General features: G+C 35.1%; 1 protein-coding gene across 1 annotated transcript in view; it reads left to right on the plus strand.

Moving 5' to 3' along the window:
• The first annotated feature begins 2820 nt into the window (after nucleotides 1–2820).
• ADGRV1 (adhesion G protein-coupled receptor V1) overlaps nucleotides 2821–19993 on the plus strand; it is a 321657-nt gene continuing 304484 nt past the window's right edge. The window contains exons 1-9 of the mRNA XM_075727117.1: nucleotides 2821–2896; nucleotides 5067–5248; nucleotides 7058–7207; nucleotides 8320–8415; nucleotides 10083–10187; nucleotides 11823–11936; nucleotides 14966–15531; nucleotides 16798–17068; nucleotides 17881–18210. Coding sequence (XP_075583232.1) covers nucleotides 2821–2896; nucleotides 5067–5248; nucleotides 7058–7207; nucleotides 8320–8415; nucleotides 10083–10187; nucleotides 11823–11936; nucleotides 14966–15531; nucleotides 16798–17068; nucleotides 17881–18210 — 1890 coding nt within the window. The remainder of the gene's footprint in view (nucleotides 2897–5066; nucleotides 5249–7057; nucleotides 7208–8319; nucleotides 8416–10082; nucleotides 10188–11822; nucleotides 11937–14965; nucleotides 15532–16797; nucleotides 17069–17880; nucleotides 18211–19993) is intronic.

Consider the following 19993-nt stretch of genomic DNA (forward strand, 5'->3'; position numbering starts at 1 on the left):
CTTGCCCCAAATGCCACAACTATTTAGTGCAGTCCAGGGGTGCAGACAAAGCAGTACTTGTTGTGTCTTACTATAATTCTCGTGCTTTATCTACCTTGAAGCAGGCTGAAGGCAAAAAAAGGGATATAAGAACATACTATTTTGAAATAGTGCCTTTGGAACACTCTCTTTTCCAGTCTGTATTAGAGTGAGAGGCTTACTTATCCCACATCTAAACAAAAAAGCCCCAACCAAAAAGGAAACAACAATGAACAGAGCAGACTTGGGTAATACCCGCTATCCAAATGCTAGGTTTTGCAGATAGAGCTGTTGTGGCCTCCTTTGCATATGTGTGAACTGGGAACTTTGAGGCATAGAAAACCCCAGTCTGAAATAAAATATTTCTCTCTTAATTTGGGATCATGGCAACATAGAAAGGACAAATTTAGTAAATCAAAGTTTTTATAATTCCTGCTGCTCTCCTAGGTTGTTCTCCAATACTGTTGTAAACTTCAGTGGTCTGAGAGCACCTAAAACAAAAATGCTGAAAATATGCAGGTTTTTAATATGTTTCTACAACAGGTGCAGCAAGGGCAATGATGTTCTGAAACTTCTTGCTCTGTGCTGTTCCTGTGTACTACAGAGAATCTCCTCTTTACATATGAAAGAGCACATGTATCTCTCTCCCATTGTATTCACCCAAAGATGCTGCTGGGTGCTGACATCTCTGCTGTGAATAGACTTCTCTCTGGCAACCATTCATAGCTGTAATGCTGTACTCAATGCAAAGTACTGGGCATGCCAGTTTTTGAATGTTCTACTTGGCTGGGTATTTGTAATCACAGGGAGTAGACAAGGACAGGCAGTGAAAAGTGCGCTAGGCTTTACGCTTGCTCTGCTGCGCTGTGTCCATGGGCTTTAGAAATCTACAATGAGTTGTGCGAAGATGAGCAGTGGTAATCAAGTTGTAGCTGCTGGGTGGGAGAGGTGCTGCTTCTGCATACCTGCTTGTTTCTTCTCCTGAGCAGCAATGGCAAATCTGAGGTACAGGGTACTTAATCCCTCCTTCCATCTGCTGCTTTGTTAGTGAACTCCCCTTTCTTTTGCCATTCTGCATTCCATATCTAGCATTTTACACTCATTTAATTTCAGATTTGGAATCTTTCGTAGCCCTTTCATTTCCCTCTTGATCTCTCCATGTGCCACTAGTCTGTAGGTTCCCTCACCCTTCAATGAAAACAGCCAGTAGATCTTTTAATTCTTAAGGAATTTGATTTTTTAAGCTCAGAAGCCAGTGTAAAAATCTGCAGAAAAGACTTCTCATTCTTTACACAAGTCTGCAGAAAAGTCCACTCATTCTTTATAAATTTTAAAATCTTCATCTGAAATTTGTTCCAGAAACTGAGTGGGAAAAGTAAGCTAATCCTGGTGATTCATCAGTTGTGAGAAACACCAGTTTCATAAGCCTGCCATCTCCTCGGCTCCAACTGAGCAATAGATTGAAGTGGTATTCCTCACATTATTTGTGACATTACTGTGGAAGTTACTGTGTGGAATCAGTATATGTTCTGCTGCCTTCTACACTAGGATTCTGTGTTTTCAGGAGAAACACAAATGTGCTTCAGAAAGTGCCAAAAATGCAGACCAAAAGAAAATGTTAGTTAGGGATCATGACTCAGAGTTCTGAGCTAGACTTCTTTACTTTTTTTTTAATTATATGGTTGAAGAATTGATTTTTAGACTTTTAAGATTCTTTAATACCATTAAAATGTCTAGACAATTTTTTTAGAGGTTCTTTCTTTTTTTAATGCCATAAACTTATTATAAACCCCTTAAAAACATCATCTAGGCCTCAGTACATAACATTGCTTTAAACTACCACTGATACTACAAACTATTATTTGAAATGGCTTTAGTCAGAACATAGTAACAGGATAGTTGGTCCATTGACTTGTACGTGCTCTGAAGATGTATAATATTCCATTGCTTCTTGCTGTTTCAAAAACATTTAAATTTAAATTAAATAGACTCATTAATCTATTTTAAAGCCTGACTGAATATCCTGGATCAGGAGAACTGAACTCAATAATATTTAGCTGAAGCAGAGGGTAGTATTTGATGCACCAAATGCCTAGTTTACCAAAATTTAGCAGTGAACAAGGACTAGAGTTTCAGCTTAATTTGAAAAAAAAAGATTAAACTCACCAGTGATATACTGGAGTGAGGGAGGTGGGGAAGAGTCGTCTTTTAATCCCTGATCCTGTAAAGGCTTCTGCTGAGTTTTATGCAGTGCAGTTAATGAGGAACAAATTGTGTTCCTGTATAAATTTATGTAGGAATTTAGTATACAAAGTGAGTTCATATTTAATAAAGTAAAATACTGTGACCTATAATATCTTTTTGGCTATCTGACTGAATTTGTTGTGCATTCTCTAAGTCTTGATTTATGCTGTTTTTACTATATTACATCAATTTTTAAAAATAATTATGATCTTCAAATTTGAGTTTATATAAACAGAGTAAAAACTACTTTTGGCAGGCTGTGCAAAGTAAATCTTACTACAAATAATATAACAAGGACGAAAACACACCAGCTAAATAATTGATGGTATGATTGTGAAACCTCTCTTGTTCCACAGGAGTAATCCTATCATTTTAGAATGCTCTCTAGTAGAAGTAATAGAATTCAAGTAATTCTAAACTTTGTAATCTTGCCCTCAAGGATCATGTTTTCAGTATTATTTACTAGAAGCATGTACCGTGGGAAGATATTTATGAAGTCTATGACAAGGTAACAGCTGAAGCTAAAAGGTCAACAGATTCCTTAGTTTAGTATGGATGATGCCTGCATCTGCAGACAGTGTAATTGTCTCAGAGTTTACAAAGGTTAGACAACTGCTCTCTTTCCAGCTTGAAGGTTTGTATTTTTCAGAGCAGTTGCACATAAAAACAACAAAAACATCTTGCAAGTTAATACAGTCAACTTTGGAAATTTTAAGTCCCAGGGGTTTTATGTATATGTATTTTACATTTGCTTCCTTCTGTAAGCTTTTTCTGCACTAGAATTACTAAATAGATAGATAGGTAGAAATCGAGCATTGTTCCTGAAAGTCTGTTACGAATTGAATTCTGAATAAGAGCCATGGATATCATGAAGGACTGCATTCATGCTTATAAAAGTTTATAGCAACATGAAGTGCTGCAGCAAGATTATTTTACTGTGTGACATTTTTGCTGGAAATAACCAAACACTGTTCAAATAGGTTGTAAAAGCAATAGTTGTTTTCACAGGGAAAATGGTTAGTCCTGATTTTTTGCACTTACTTTCATTGCTTGCCTGTTTTCTCTGTGATGTTCAGTAGAGCTAGGTGAATTTTTTATTACAAATAATTAAAATTACCTAGTTTTGTCATGTCACCAGTCTTTGCTTGTAGGAATTCTGAGAGACACTGACAGTTTTCTTGACTGTACTTACAACTTATAGTTATTTAATATGTCATGTCCGTGGATAATTTTTGTTGTTTAACTTGCCTGAAAGCAGTTTATTTCAAGTCCTCACAACATAAAATTAACCCTTGCCCAGACAGAATTCATTGTAAGATGAACCAAAGTCTTGAAGTCTTTCTGAAGCTGTGTTAATTTTAGTGGTCTGAAGGCTGTCTTATTCTCTGTTCAGTGCAAAATTAAAGCTACCTGACCGTGTACATAAACACTCAGAATCTGTGCTGGACCTCAGATGTATTCTGATTACAAATTTGACACACATGCATGACATTTTCAGTTTCAGTGACCATTGCTGACTGAATACTGTCAGTCATAAATAATGGAAACAAATGCTTTGCAAACATGGCTGAGCTTAAATATTATTAATATGCAGATATTTATATAATATGTTCTGCACAGTTTATCCAACCATTATTGACCAGATTTGTCTGATAAGCATGACACTTGGAAGCATAATTTTAAGCAAAGTGACATTTAATTTATATGTGTAATTACACAAATATTGTTTGTATCTTTGTACAGAAATTTTGAAAGTAACTTTATAAAATAGTGACTACAGATTAAAAGAAACTTGCTGAAAGAACTAATTCCATGAAAGATCCATGCTGTAATGCTTTTTGTTGTTTAGAGTACAACTTTGTTCTCTTGGTTTATTCAAAAATTGCTCAGATCATGGTAGAAATCTGCTCCATCGAGCATCCAAGTTCTCAGTTCTGGTCAGCACTGTACAATATGAGCCTCTGCATAACATAGCAGCTGTTTCCAATTTGTTGTACCAGAGCCTCTTAAAAATGCATCTTTCACAATATCAACACCTGATGACTTCACTAGAACTTAAAATTGTATTTTACATTACATAACTGGAGCCTGATGTAAGAGAAATAAAGCGCCTTAGTTTTAAGCTGTCTTATCCTAACAGAAAAGAAAATTAGACATTATGTAGAAACAAACAAAAATAAAGGTCTGGCTGTAGAAAGGTTACAACGGCAGTAAAATGCACCACAGTGATTCTCCATGACAAGAAAACATGAAAGAATCATGGGATAAAAGAAGCAGGGGAAAGAATCTCAAGTAAGCATGCAAATGCTTAAGAACATTTCATAGTCCATAAGATGTCAGAAGATGGTCTATGAGATCACTGCAAGCATCCAACCCTTCATCTTTCCTGCCAGTTCAGGTTTATGTCTAAAGAGAATCAAGAGAGCAAAGAAAGTGGATATAGAACTGTCAACCTTTAACCTAATTATTTGTTGGTCAAAAATGAAAACAATTATAGCAATGTCTTTGTTTTTTCTTAAAAGAAGTTACTTATACCTCCACTTGAAAAAAGTTGATAAGTACTGTCTAGAAAATCACTAGATGAAAATAATGAAAATAGAATTAAATGTAGATGATAATTACATTATCTGACTTGATAATAGCTGAAACCTGTGCATGTTTTCATCTCATTTCTGAAGCTCGCAAGATAAGCACAGTATTTGAAGGGTTGAGAAGGGTTGACTGGATTGATAAGGTTGACTGTGAATGTTTTATGTATTTTAGATTCACAATTTATTTTTAATTGTTCTTTTCTTTTTCTACAGGGATGCCCTCTTCTTCATTAGTTTATTTGCTTTTAGCATTACTCATTCATTTCACATCTGGAGAAACAGAAGTGAAGTTCAGTGGACAAACAGAATTTGTAGTTAATGAAACAAGGACAACTGTTATACGTCTTGTAATTGAAAGGACAGGGATGCCTGCTAACATCACAGCAATTGTGTCGGTAAGAAACTATGCCAGCTATATTCTCAGTAAATATTAATATCTTTCTGAAGTTTTGAATATTTCCTGTGTTTTTATGAAGCCAGTGAAAAGGAAGGTGGTATTTCACTGGAACAATGCTTCGCTTTGAGGAAGCAACACACAGTTTCTGTAACTGAGTAAATTCCTGCTGGCTGCATCAATGGTTTCAAAATAATGGTATAAACATCTCCTCAAGGAGGCAGCGCTTACTGCTCATGTAGAAGTCCGAACTGATATGCTTGTTTGATTTTGATTGTGGCTTTGAGTTCATACTGAGAATGTGGGTATATAGCAATTTTTCCTTTTCCAGATTACTTTAGAACCTGCAATTTAATAGCTACTCCACTGTTTGAGTCAGATTTCCACACAAATTTTAAAAATTACATTGTTCAATTCATTGGGACATCAGAGTTAGTATTTTTACATTATTTCCTTTATTTCTTAGCTGTTATTAACTATGATCTCAATTGTATTCCCTTTAAAATTTAAACCCCTTAGAGTGTACTATACCATATGCGTATGGAGTAAGATGCTATGTGGTATGAGTGCCACATAAGAACACAGCAGTGTATAAGAGAAGATGTACTGCTTATGAATTTTTGCAGTCTGTAGACAAAAGAAACTGTCTACATTTCTGCACAATATTTTATTCTCCTGTAACTAAATACAAAACAATAGAATCATACATGTCTTAGAAATTATAAGGACTTGGAATTGATCTGTAGAGATTTCACACTTTAACATCTGAGGAGAAAACCTTGAGAAAATGTGATTGTACTTTGAAACTAGTGCTCTTTACTGGTGTAACAAGCAGAGTAACTTAGTTTCTTTATTAAGGACCTGAAATTACAAATTTTGTTTCTAACATGAATATCTTGAGCACTTTTTTAGGAAGATGTTTATATCCTTGTTTTGTAAGAGCTTTTTGGTAAGTCTTATGTTGGCTCAGATACATAAAAATAGTTGCCAATATGTTCAATGGTAGGTGAGAGCCACAAAAATACCTTCCATACTTTGTTTCCTCTTCACTGAACTTCTAATTTCACTGTTCTCAAACTAAGAATAGTCTTTTTCACAATGGTTCACTCAAATCTTTAGTACCTATAAGGATGGTAGTTTCAGGTGCAGCAGCTATGCTGGTCCAGTTGCTTCTGTCCATTTAGTCTCAGCTTCCACATGTAAACTTACCCTTAGTCTTGACACTACTGCCTTTGTAATCTCTCCTCTAACCACCTTACTTACAGTAGAATCAGTGGGATTTTCTTTTGTTGACTGAAATGAAAGTAGGGCTGTTCATTATAGAAGACTCCATCTTACCAACTTTGGCAATAAAAACGTTAATCTAGGTTAAACGCCTAGGCTCCTTCTAGCCCTTAAAGTGGGACGGGAAGGCAGAAAGCAGATTACATCTTAGCGTAAGTTTAATTCAGATAGGGTATTATGAGGTATACAGATCTGTGCTAGGAATAGCTTTTCCATTAAAAAACTGGTCATATGGTGCATTATGCAAAAGATACCCAGTTGCAAGGAAGGAAGTCATAAAAGGTTCTGAATAAAATGTTGTCTTTGTTTTGTTTTGGGCCTTTTTTTTCCTGGTTATTCAGCATGGATACAAGGGGCTATTATCTATACCTTCTGTCCAGAAATTGACTGTATGACAGCAGGGGAAAATGTGGGAAGAATTATGTGCAAAGAAGAGTGTATGAAGTCTGTTAAATGAGTCCAGAATAATATTATAGAAGACGGTGAGGGAAGAAGGAGGTGGCATTCAGTTGTGTATTTATTGCAGATTGATGGAGAAAACACAGGAGACTTTTTTGACACGTATGCAGCTGCATTTATACCTGATACAGAAACAAACCGAACAGTGTATATATCTGTCTGTGATGACGATCTTCCAGAGGCTGATGAGACATTCATGTTTTACTTGACACTACCAGTAAGTCTCAATTTTTCAATTTATCTGTTTCCCAGAAAACAGTGGATAATCTGACATGAATGAATGGTATTCCATAGACTTCAGTGTAGTCATGCTGCTTGTGAGTCTGAATCCTAACAGGTAGGTAGCAAAATCTGGAGACTAGCCAGGATGGTGCTTACTGCTCTTCAGAAGGTTTGCAATTCCTGTGGGTGTCTCTATGTGATGTTGCTGTGCAGTATAGACATAGCCTGAAACTTCAACGGGCATTGCATTCAGCTGTGGACATTTGAAGGTATACTAGGGCGTGGAAGAGTTAGATTGTGAAGAGACTCTCAGCCTTTCCTGTTTTCCTGCATAGACCATACCTGGAGGAGAGGGTGGAAGTAGCAAAAGAAAGAGGATGACTTCCAGTCCTCCAGAAGCAGAGGGTAAATGAGACTTACCTAAAACCAAACAATTTTAAAAATACTTACCAGTAAGTCTCTTCATATTGATCTGTCTCACAGGAGTTATGCTACAAGAGAGGAGTTCACATTCACTTTTATTTTTTTAGGTGACAGGTAATAACTAAGTTTGACATCAGTTCAGTAAAGATAAATTTTATGTTTTATTGCCAATTCTTACACATCTCAGGGGATGTTTGCAGTGAATATAAACCCCCATATTTTCCCTTCCTTCTTCCTTTGATTTGTAAATGTAGTGGCTCGTTTTTACAACGCTGTAAAGATTTGTTTCCTTTAGCTGGTATCTCAGTATAATAGCTTCAAAGTTTCAGTTTTATACAAATGTTAGGGAAAAAAGAACAACTTGGGAGTTCCTGGCAGTGCTACATGCTTCATACCTAGTTCCCTCTTGCTATGGTGTCATTAATAGATTGCCAAACTATGGTTAATAATTTATAAAGTTTGCTTCAAGCACTTTATTGTTGACTGTATAGAGTGTATTTTCTCAGTAATTAAGAATTATTTTGGTCCATTCTGTTGCTTTCAATAATTTCCATTGTAAAATATAATAAAAAGACATACAGTTTGTCATAGGTTAATATTTACTCTTAAAAGACAGTAAAATTAAAATGTGTATTTTTTGCCCATCACTATATTGAATGTCTTATTTTGTTTTGTTAATTTTAGAAACCATCTGCAAGGATAAAGCTTGGCTCACCCAGATCTGTCACTGTAACAATCTTATCAAATGACAATGCCTTTGGAATAATTTCTTTTAACATGGTATGGCTTTTTATATGGCATATGTGAAAATTTTAGAAAGCATAAAGGTGAAATTTTCAAAGGTGCTGGCTAGTTGTTCAACTAAATCCCTTGAAAACTGATCCTGAGTTACATCTTTGAAAACATCTCTAGAGGTAATTCATACATATGTACCTAATTGTCCTGGTTTCGGCTGGGATAGAGTTAATTTTCTTCCTAGTAGCAGGCACACTGCTGTGTTTTGGATTTAGTAGGAGAAGAATGTTGATAACACCCTGATGTTTTTAGTTGTTGCTCAGTACTGCTTATGCTAGTCAAGGACTTTTCAGCTTCCCATGCTCTGCCAGGTGCACAAGAAACTGGGAGGGGGCACAGCCAGAATAGTTGATCCAAACTGACCAAAGGGCTATTCCATACCATATGGCGTCATGCTCACTGTAGAAACTGGGTTGGCCAGGGGCAGTGATCGCTGCTCGGGAGCTGTCTAGGTATCGGTTGGCGGGTGGTGAGCAATTGCATTGTGCATCACTTGCTTTGTATATTATTATTGTTATTATCATTATACTATTATTATTGTTATTATTTATTATGGTTATTATTAACCTTATTTCAATTATTAAACTGTTCTTATTTCAACCCAGGAGTGTTTCTCACTCTTACTCCTCCGATTCTCTCCCCCATCCCATCGGGGCAGGGGGAGTGAGTGAGCGGCTGCGTGGTTCTTTAGTTGCTGGCTGGGGCTAAACCACGACAGTAATTCATACCTATATACAGCTTTGCTACTTCTGTACACTCTTATGTGTTAAGGTGTAGCCTGACACCCTCACACTTGGATGAATATCTGTGTTGCTAATCTTAAATATAAAACTTTAAAAAAGTTGTTCAGTCTCACTGCCCCTCATCTATAAGTCAGATGTTACTGTAGTATGGAAGAAGCGAGGAGTAATACCACAGGAAAGTTAAAGATGCGATTTGAAAATCTTGAGAATATATACATTTTCCCATCTTTAGTGAGCAATTTTGTACTTAAATCTCAAGCTGAGAGAACACTATCATGACACATGCATTGTATAACACATTCTGTGCTAAGACATTGGTGTGACTCTAGTGATGTAGAGGATATTTGCAATACAGAGTTTGTGTTAGTAGAAGGAGAAGCTATACCTCATTGCCAGGATTACGGCAGTATAATTTTTGTAGAGGACTTCCCTGAAAAAGCACAAGAACGTAAGAAATTTTTAGCACCACTGACTAAGCCATGCTGCTCCCTGAAGTAGTGTAATTCTTTTAAATCTTTCACCTACAACAGTTTGATAGACAGAGTCCATTTATAGCTAGTTATCTAATAAATTACTTTTTAATGGAGAAAACTTACTTTTAATGGGGTTAGGAGTGCCTATAAATACCAGTGCTAATATGCCAGTGCTTTGTGTATATTGACTATGTGAATTTACAAAACAACTCTCACCCTACTTGCATAACTTATGATAATTTTTGTATCTGAAACCTTTCAAGCTTTTTATTAGCTGAACTAATTGGTTGCTAGGAAATGTATGCCATCAGTGGACTGGTTTGCAGATTGGATTAACTTGTCTGTGGGAGTTTGGTATTTCTATGGCAACAGTTTCTTCCTTCTGCTGTGATATTTGATCTGTGCCTGACTGCCTGTCCCTTTTCTTCCTCATTAGTCTGCCTTAATCACAGTGAATGAGCCCAGGGGCAGAAATGAATTTGTGCCTCTCACTCTAATTAGGGAGAGGGGAACCTATGGGACGGTCATCGTAACTTTTGAGGTGAGCTTATTGAAAAATCTTTATACCTTAGTCTGTTGGATGGAACTGTGAGGCCATAATCATAACTTAACTAAGTGGTTATAAAAGTGAAAGGGGGACAAATACCTGTGTCTGCATATTTTTTTTTAGATTTTTTTTAGATTTTTTTTTTAGATTGGATATTAGGAAAAATTTCTTCACAGAAAGGGTAGTCAAGCATTGGACCAGGCTGCCCAGAGAGGTGGTGGAGTCACCATCCCTGGAAGTGTTCAAAAAACGGGTAGATGTGGCACTTTGGGACATGGTTTAGTCTAGTCTACCCTTGATTGGTTTAGAGTAGACTTGGTAATGTTAAGTTAATGGTTGGACTGGATGATCTTAAAGGTCTGTTCCAACCTAAATGATTCTATGATTCTGTGATTTTTTAAATCTGTTTCATAAAAAGGAAAGATATTACCTGTCAAATGGAAAATATTGTAATTATCTGACTGTTTAATTTGAGGAAAAATTATGAGATATTAGAAAAAACTGAGTATTTACTGTCATTTGGGAAGATATTTGAGGCAGCATTAGTTGGTATTACTAGAAAAAAATGTGTATTAAGTGTGTAAAGAAATGTGTTATTTAATATTTCTTCAGATTTTATCTATGTTTTACAAATAAACATCTGAGTGAGTCTTTAATACTTGTGCCAACTTTGAGCATAGAAGTATGAGAGCTCAGTATTTAGTGAAATTCTGTATCTGTAAGACTGAAGTTTGAATCCCCAGAAACTAAACCACTCATGTTGAATACTTAGGCTGTTATTATGTACTTGGTATGAATGTGATACATTTATTGCATTTGTTGGTGGGGTTTTTTTTCGCCCTTATCTAGCTCCAACTGTATTACATACTTTAAAAGTATATATAAATTCTTTAATATGGATATTTTTTTATGAGTTGTCTGGTGTTATATGTCATCAATGGTTTAATCTAGACCTGTCAAAATCTGAAAAGATTTGTACTGGATTTTACTGCATACTAAATATAGCGTTTATACTTAAAGTACAGAATGAGATTCTTTGTGTAGTTTATTGCAGATCTATTTGTTTTAAGCTCCAATAGATTTTACTATCTGCACAATTAATCAGGTCCATCTCACAGTGTAGTTTTTATATATATATGTTGAAAAAAAATTACAAGACTTTCTAAAAAAAATCACCATATTGCCTTTAAGTGACTTCCTAGCCTTTTAGGTTTCACTGTTAAATGTAATATCCTTAATATCACAAGTGAAGATAGAAAGAACACAAAACCAGTAACTGCTATTATTTTGTCTTGGAACTTAAATTAAATTAGAATAAATATCCTTTCTGCTATGCGAAAGAGTCAAATATGCATCAGTAAATACCAAGGAGTCCTCATAGACCTATAAGGAAGTAGTTTTCTTCCTCTTTTTCTGGCAATACATAATTTCTTCAGCATGGTTACTTGTGACTTACTCCACCTGCCAAAAAAGAGCAGGTTTTCACAACTGAATGTGTGTGCCTATGAGCAGGAGATGACTGAATAGATAGTAGTTTGTCATGCATGTCACACACTGTATATTGATTATTGTACTAGATTTGTATTCCTGTTTTATATATTTCTTATCATAAAAATCAATTCTTTGCAGTTAGAAGATGGACCAAACCCAGCTGAAGAAGACTTGAGTCCAGCTAGGGGAAATATTACATTTAACCCTGGGAGATCAGTGCTGATTTATAATTTAACAGTGCTTGATGATCAGGTAAGAACAAGCTGACTTCATTTTTGGTTTGGTTATGTAGAAGCTTAACTGCTGTTCTGAAGAGACTTAGAGTAGTAAGTTACAAAAATGCTTGCTTTAAATAAGGTTAAAAGTGCTTCTACTTAATAAAGTGATGTTAAATATTGGCTCTATGAACTGTCATTTTTACTCCTTCTAATACTACCTCTGTAATTATCATCAGTGAGTGTTTTTAGTTTCTGAGCATATCCTGGCTGCTCTGACTAGACCTGTTAGGTGCTACTGCAGTGGAAGTATAAATGATCAGGAAAGCTTTATACTTCTTTTTTCAGATGGAATACTGAGGTCCTTGTTGTATGGCCAAAGATGATGTTCTTGAACTAGATCTAGGTTTACCTATTAGACTGTCCTTTCTGTATTTAAGTTTTATGTATTTCTTTTTAAATGTGCTTTTCCATAATTGTCTGCCTTGCAAATTCAGGTTATGTTTGCATAATGAACTCAGGCTCTGCTTTTTGTCCTTATTAATTGTTTAGGCAAAAGGAACCTAATGATAACATTGCTTACATGATGCATTTTTGATTACATCCTCAGTGATGCCTGTGCAGCTCCTCTGCCTTCAGTTAACAATGCATAAGAATCCAGTTGATTCTTTGTTAACTTGATTGGCTCTCATTCATGTGAAGAACAGACATGTTATGTTTGCTACTAAAGAAAGAAAATAACACATTGAATATTCACAGAGAAAAGATAGATTGAAAAAAAGTTATATGTTTTTATATAAATGTGTGTCAGGGTAGAAACATATTTTTAAAAATACTTCTAAAAATAGATAAGATTCCTAAAAGAAACAGGCAGTCTTGTGAAGAGTGAATGAACACTAGGTGATAAATAAAATTTTTCATTTTTTAGATTGGTCTTTTAAAAAAAAAAAAAGTTTAGATGTTGTAAGCCTTTCTTTCTATTTCAGACTAAACAAAACATTCTACTTTTCAATTTGTGATTTTAATTTTTCTTACACATGCTTTTCTTTTCTGCTTTTTTTTAATTTATAATGGGGATGAGAGGGAAAATAGAGGCACCAAATGTAAATATGATACAGAACAACTTAATGAGGAAATTCACAATAAAAAATTAATAGCAAAAAGTGCCTGTCTCAGAAGTGAGCAGCTTTAAAGCTGTTAGTTATAAAAAGTGGTTTTCTACATCTATACTGGTACTTTTAACGTTAAGAGTCTGTGCCAGGCTGGTGTACAGAAACATTTCTTTCAGGTTAGATGTAATATTTCTGTGACTTATACACAGAAAGGAATCATTAGGCTTTTGGGGAAAATGTGATTCACACCCCCACCCCCCCCACCCCGAGAAATGCTCTCAAAGTTTTGTTTCTCAAAGTTTGATCTGTACAGGTGTGGGTAGTCCACTCAGTGAAAGTCTTTCACAGGCATACTTAAAAGATTCATTTTGTGTAAAAAACCTTTATTGATGATGATGATGATGGTGATGAAATTAACAAGAATCCAACTTTAGTCTCAGATCTTAGTTTGAGCTTTTAAGATCAGAAGTTAGGAAAAACAATGAAACAAGTATTTTTCTGAATTGGGTAGCACCTTTTCTACAGGAATTAGGGAACTGCAGATCTGATCTCCACAGCAGTACGTTTATGTAGTTTTATTGTGTACATTTCCTTTTTTAGTGAGTAATAATGAAACTTTGTTAAGAGAAAATGAAAGAGGCGAGGCAGCACTGGAAATCCTTTATACTGTTGTCTTTGAAATTTGGCTATTTTTTTTTATTTGTCAGTCATGATGCCATTAAGAACTCCAGAATGTCCCATATATAAGGTGTAAATGACAACAAGACATATTGACTGTCTCTTCAATGTGTATTTTTGTGGTGCAAGGTGGTATATTAATTAGTGAACTAAAGAAATGTAAGTTAGCATCTATTCTAATCAGGTAAAATAACTGTGTTGTATCTCAGTATAGGAGAGAGGTGACAGAGAGCTTCCAGATCTCACATTGACAAACAAGAATGCATCAGTGAACAACATTATGCAAGTTTAAGTGCCACAAGCCAAACAAGGGACAGAACTGGCATCAGCTACAAAGGCAGTTCCATGCCCACTCTCTTAGCCCTAGAAAAGGATTTGAGGGTGGCCAATTAATAAATGAGTGTGAAAGAGAAGAAATATTGGACAGCAGGGTTTTCAGAACTTTTTTAGCTTTGTAAACAAAAATGCATGAAAAGGATTTGTCAACTTTATACGTTTAGCGAATCAAGATTTGGGGAATTAAATCTAGTAATATCAAGCAAAAATCTCATCCTTAAATTCTGTAATTTGCAGTTTATAAGCCATTCTTTATTTTCTGCTGCATCAGATATTGGAGAAGAAATAGCTAAAGCTAAAATGTAGTATTAAACAGTAATCTTGTAGAAATGCTGAAGCCTAATTAATTGCTAAGCACCAGAAAATGCTTTCTCCGATCTGTGATGGAAATTTTCCCTGGGGATGTGGGTGTGTCTGAACGTAGGAAATGTTCCTTTTTCAGTTATATAGTAATGGATGGGCCAAAGTAGGTTGTGTCCATAAGTTGTTCCTGTATTATCTCAGGCATGCATAGAGGTTAATCCATATCAACATCAGAAAATCAAGATGTAAATCTAAATAACTGGTAGGAACATTTGTGTCCAAATAGAGGTAATTTCCAAAAGTAGAGTTTGTATCTCCTCATACTCTCAAGTTGGAAAGATCCAGCTTTTTCTGATTCTTGCCTGGATTTTGTTTTGCTTTTATTGCAGATATTTGCTTTTTCATATTGCCAGAGCACAGAATTGGGTTTTAGAAAATGGAAACATTCAATTTTGAGAAGGGATTTTCAGCCAAAATTAAAAACCAGACTTCTCCCTTGTTTGTTTTAATATGAAATGAGCTGTCAAGTTTGTACTTTTTCCCTTTTCTGCAAAATATGTAAAACATATTTCTCAGTAAGTGTTCTGCGTGTATTTGAAATGCGACTTACCCCCAGTTGCTAATATTATTTTTCCAGATACCTGAAAATGATGAATTGTTTGTTGTTCATCTGAGGAGCGTGGAGGGAGGGGCTGAAATCAACGACACAAAAAATTCTGTTCAGATTAATATTAAGAAAAATGACAGTCCTGTGCGTTTTGTTCAGAGTGCTTATATGGTATCTGAGGAAGTTGACGTGGTAACAATTCAAGTGGTTCGTGGTAAGGACGTCAGTGGAACATTAATCGGACCTGATGAACATGAAGTCTCTGTCAGTTATGCCATCATAACTGGGAATTCAACAGCACATGCACAGATTAATGTAGACTTCCTAGATCTACAGCCAAATACAACTATTGTCTTCCCACCTCTGGTTCATGAAACTTATATGAAATTTAAGATCCTTGATGATGCCATACCAGAAATTGCTGAGACCTTTCAGATTTTGCTTCTTAAGAACACTTTGCAGGGAGATGCTGTTTTGGTTAATCCATCTGTTGTTCATGTCACCATCCAACCAAATGATAAACCCTATGGAGTACTATCAATCAACAGTATCCTGTTTGCTCAGACTGTTATCATTGATGAAGACCAAATTTCAAGGTACTACAGATCTTCAAATCTAGTATCTGGTCAGTTTAAGAGATTTTTTTGGCATTGTTAAGCATCCTTAGGATTTCATTGAAAGTAATTATAAAATCACTACTGAGAATAGAATGTAGAAATCACTTAGTGTGTTGTTATTATTATCAACTATATCTACAAAGATTTCAAGAACGTGGGAACGTCTAATTATACAGGAAGTTTTTTAATATTTATGAACCCTATATAAAAACTCTAAATATTTAATCACATTATCAGAATACTGAAACACCCTTAATCTAAAGGCAGGATCAATGAAGTCATGATGCTGCCACACACCAGTTTGTACAACTTGGAAAAAAAGTTCTGGTTTCCATCCCTGGTAAATCTTTGGATTTAATACATATAACATCAGTCTCTCGTTAAAAAAAAAAAAAGGTGATTGAGTGTCTCTCATGAAGTACTTACTTTAAACTTAAAAAGAAGTTAAATATTTGTAACTTTACAGGGAGATTAAAATCAAAGCTCTGTAAAAATTTTACAGGCAGGACTGATACACAATATTGACAGTCTTAGTAAAAATATCCACTGCTAGCTACTGATGGTAGTTCATCCCCAGAGAAACAGGTAATGCATCAAGCTATCATACATGAACAATTTCGAAAGAATATTTTATAGTATGTAGAGCTCAGCACTTCAGTGTTCATCCATCTTTCTTATACACAGTAAAGAAAGAGATCTTGCTTTCTAAATTTTTGTAAGTCATGATTCCCAGATGTTTTGTTGTAGCATTGTGCTTGTCAGATGCAGTAAACATGACATTTCCAGTATTATAAATATTGATAACTTAATATTTCAGTGCAGAGGCAAATAGTTTATTCAGAATCATTATTTAAATATTCATGCCTAACAACTGTATTTTGATATAGTTTATAAAATGGTGTAGAAAGTTAATAAAGTTTTCTGAAATTTGACATGTATTTCTCAAGAAAAATATAAAACATGCCAAGTCTCCACTTCTCAGTATCTTTCTCGCTGTAAACAAAATAAGTTCTAACAAATATCTTTAGAGACATTAGAGAGAGCTCATGAATAAGCATGCTAAGAAAAGTCTTACATGTGTGTTATGATTTCACAAACTTCAAGCCCTGACTCAAATGTCAGTTGCAGAAGTTAACATTTATTCCACTGAAGTCAGTGCAGATCTTTCAGGGAAGTAATAACTAAGCAAGCCAGTATTAATTATAGTTTTATATTATGGGTTTTTATTTTCATGCAAAACCATAGGTTTGAAGGGATCACAATTGTAAGAAATGGTGGAACACATGGAAATGTTTCTGTTACCTGGGTTATAACCCGAAATAGCAGTGATCCCTCACCTGTGACTGCAGACCTCTTTCCAGAGACTGGGGAGACATGTTTTGATCAAGGACAGATGTTGGTAACACTTCCTCTGAACGTTATTAATGATGATATACCAGAAGAGGCAGAGCCCTATCTTCTGAAACTCTTGGCTCACACAATACAGGGAGGTGCAGAAGTCAGTGAACCATCTGAGGTAAGTTTGCTTTAGAATTGTTTTGGAGAAGGTAATAATAGCTAATAATTGGGGACTTTACCAGTTTTGATAACATTGATGACTAGCTAAACTGGCTAAACGGTTTGTGCTTGAATATAAATCAAACAAATTAATTCTTAATATAATCTTAGTATATAGATCCATATCCAGAATAGTGTAGTATAGTGTACCAAAGCCAGACCTTTTTAATACAGTAGCATTCAGCTTAGATTATTCCCAACATACACAGCATTGCATAAATGCTGTCTTGAGTGACTGCTTGCTAAAAGAAGGCAGGAAAGTTATTTTCACTTGCTCATTTGCTGTCTTAATGATTATTGGAATGTTTTATACAGAGTAACAGCTTTAAGAGGAGGGTTTGGTGATTAAGACTGTAACCTTTGAACTCTTAAATAAAGGGTGGCTAGCATTGCTGACAGTTTTGTGACTCAAGTCCTTACTTTGCTTTTCTTAAAAATAGTTAGAATGAACTCGGTGAATAAAACGAAATTTTTCACAATCTGAAACATTTTAAAGTTTTTCACTTTGGCTGCTGAACCAAAAAACTAGTTACTCAGAGCTCATTGTGGCACATGGATGATGCATAGTGGGAAAGTTGCCACTGTCAGTGTTGTGCTGCTTGTGTACAAAGAATACCTTGGGGTTGTCAATCTGATTTCTTTCTTGAGTGCCAATTCACTAAGGAGAAAAAATGTATGCTGACAGTCAGGACATGCTTTTGTGAAAGCATGAAAACTATGTTATACAGTAACTGTAGCATAAAGTAAGTGATGCTGTTTTCTGTTTTGCAGCTTTTGTTTTACATTCAGGACAGTGATGATGTTTATGGCCTAATAAAATTTTATCCTTTGGCAAATCAGAAGATTGAAAGTAATCCAACGGGACGCTTTTTATCCTTGAGTTTTGCAAGGGAGAGAGGAACAGTTGGAGATGTGCAGTTGGTTTATACTGCACTGTATATTCCAGCTGGAGCTCTGGATCCTGAGAGAGCGAAAGATGGCATTCTAAATATGTCTAGAAGAGGCATTCTTATGTTTCCAGAAGGAAAAACACAAGATACTTTAAATATACCAATAAGAAATGATGCGTTTCTTCAAAATGGTGCTCATTTCCTCATACAGGTATCTCATCTGTGTTTTGGGGTGTTTTTTTACCCCATTTAATATAAAGGATATAATTTAGTAGTGGTTCCTTCCCTTTTAATTTAATTAAAATGATCCTACCTCTTTAAAAAAAAAAAAAAAAAAAGTTATTAGCTCTGTAGCTAAGAAAACTTTCTTATTTAGAGACAGTTTGCATAAATATGCCATAAAGAGCTCTATTCCTAATCATTATGTACTAATTACACCATTTTTAAAAAATAGACTGTTGTAACAGGATTCAGGTATTAATCATGGAATTCAGCAAAATGAGATCAATGTTGCAGAAGTTAGTTACCTTTTGAGGTATGTTTCTCTATTCCTTAGCTTTCAATTTAACCAAATTAAGGTTCTTAAAATTTAATTACAGAAGCATGACAAATTTTAGAAATGACGCAAGTAAATAAAAATAGTCAAACATATGTTATATTTCATTTATGTATGAATTTGAATTTTGACTCTTGAAAAGTTTCCTTGCTTCTTCTCCCCACATGCTCTTAAAAAAAAGAGGGAAAAAAAAATCTTCACCAGAATTATATTATTGTTTTACTAGTATGCACAGTTAGATAGGAAATTGCATTCTGGAATACTAGAATAGGTTAGTATATTTTACATCTGTACAAGGTCTGAAATATCTACAGAAGGATTGAAATATCTAGTTCCAAGCCCCTTTTAAATGATACCCTATAAATAACATCACAGTGTGGACTATGGACAAGACACACATATGATAAGTATTTCAGAATGCAGGCACATTGTCTGTCTTTTCAAACTGCGGATTCCAGGGAGGCAGGGTGGGGCGTGTGTGTGAATGTTCTGTACTTTCTCCATGAACCACAAAAAACTTTTTTGTTTGAATAAACAAAATCAGAAGGACTTTCCAGCACAGAAAATTCATTTAGAAACTCATAGAGAAGGAAGAAAAATACCCCTATTTATCACTATGACAATCCTTCTACATTGGGAATAAATGATAATCTCAGTGAACATGTTTAGAATGAGAAGATTACAGAGTTTGTACTAGGTGCAGTAAAGGTTCAACTCAGGAATCAGGAGAGGAGGAGTGGAGGAGGAAATGAAGTTTAAACAGAACTAGAGAATGGATAGAGAAACTGGAAAAGCGAGATTACCACTCTGCAGTGACATCTTCAATTAAATAACCTACTGTAGTCTGAGGTGCAGTTTTTGGTATGGGCAGGAAGATTAACTTAATAAACTACTCATTATTATTCAATTCACAATGCATTCTTTCTTCCTCATGAGCTGATTTGCTTTAAAAGGAAACACTGATCTAAAAAAAAAAAGTCTTGGTTCTTTATTAATTACATTAATCTCAAAGTTACTGTCCAGGATCAGGAGCACTTAACAAAGTGAATTGTTTCAGCTGTGTAGTATTTCAGAAACTTTACCGAGCTAACAACTACACAGTGGTCCACCTGCATACCATTAATTGCAGGGTCAGGGCCTACTCTAAAAGAAAGCTTAGAAAACAAGCAAAACAATCACTCCCACCATCTATTCCTCAGACTCTCAGTAACTAGCTGGTATGATTGAGAATGAATTACTGAATACGGTATTTGTAAAACAGTTCCATCTGTCATCAAATAAAACGTGCATGAATGCTTTTGTGTGTTACTCAAGCAATGGTAGAATGAAGTATGATACAGCCCAAGTATTTTATATGGATTGGTTTTAAAAATTGAAGGGCTTTAAAACTCATCAGCTGAAATGGTGATTCATGGTCACTATATGGATTTAAATAAGG

The sequence above is a fragment of the Pelecanus crispus genome, chromosome Z (genome assembly GCF_030463565.1).
Source record: "Pelecanus crispus isolate bPelCri1 chromosome Z, bPelCri1.pri, whole genome shotgun sequence".
NCBI lineage: Eukaryota > Metazoa > Chordata > Aves > Pelecaniformes > Pelecanidae > Pelecanus > Pelecanus crispus.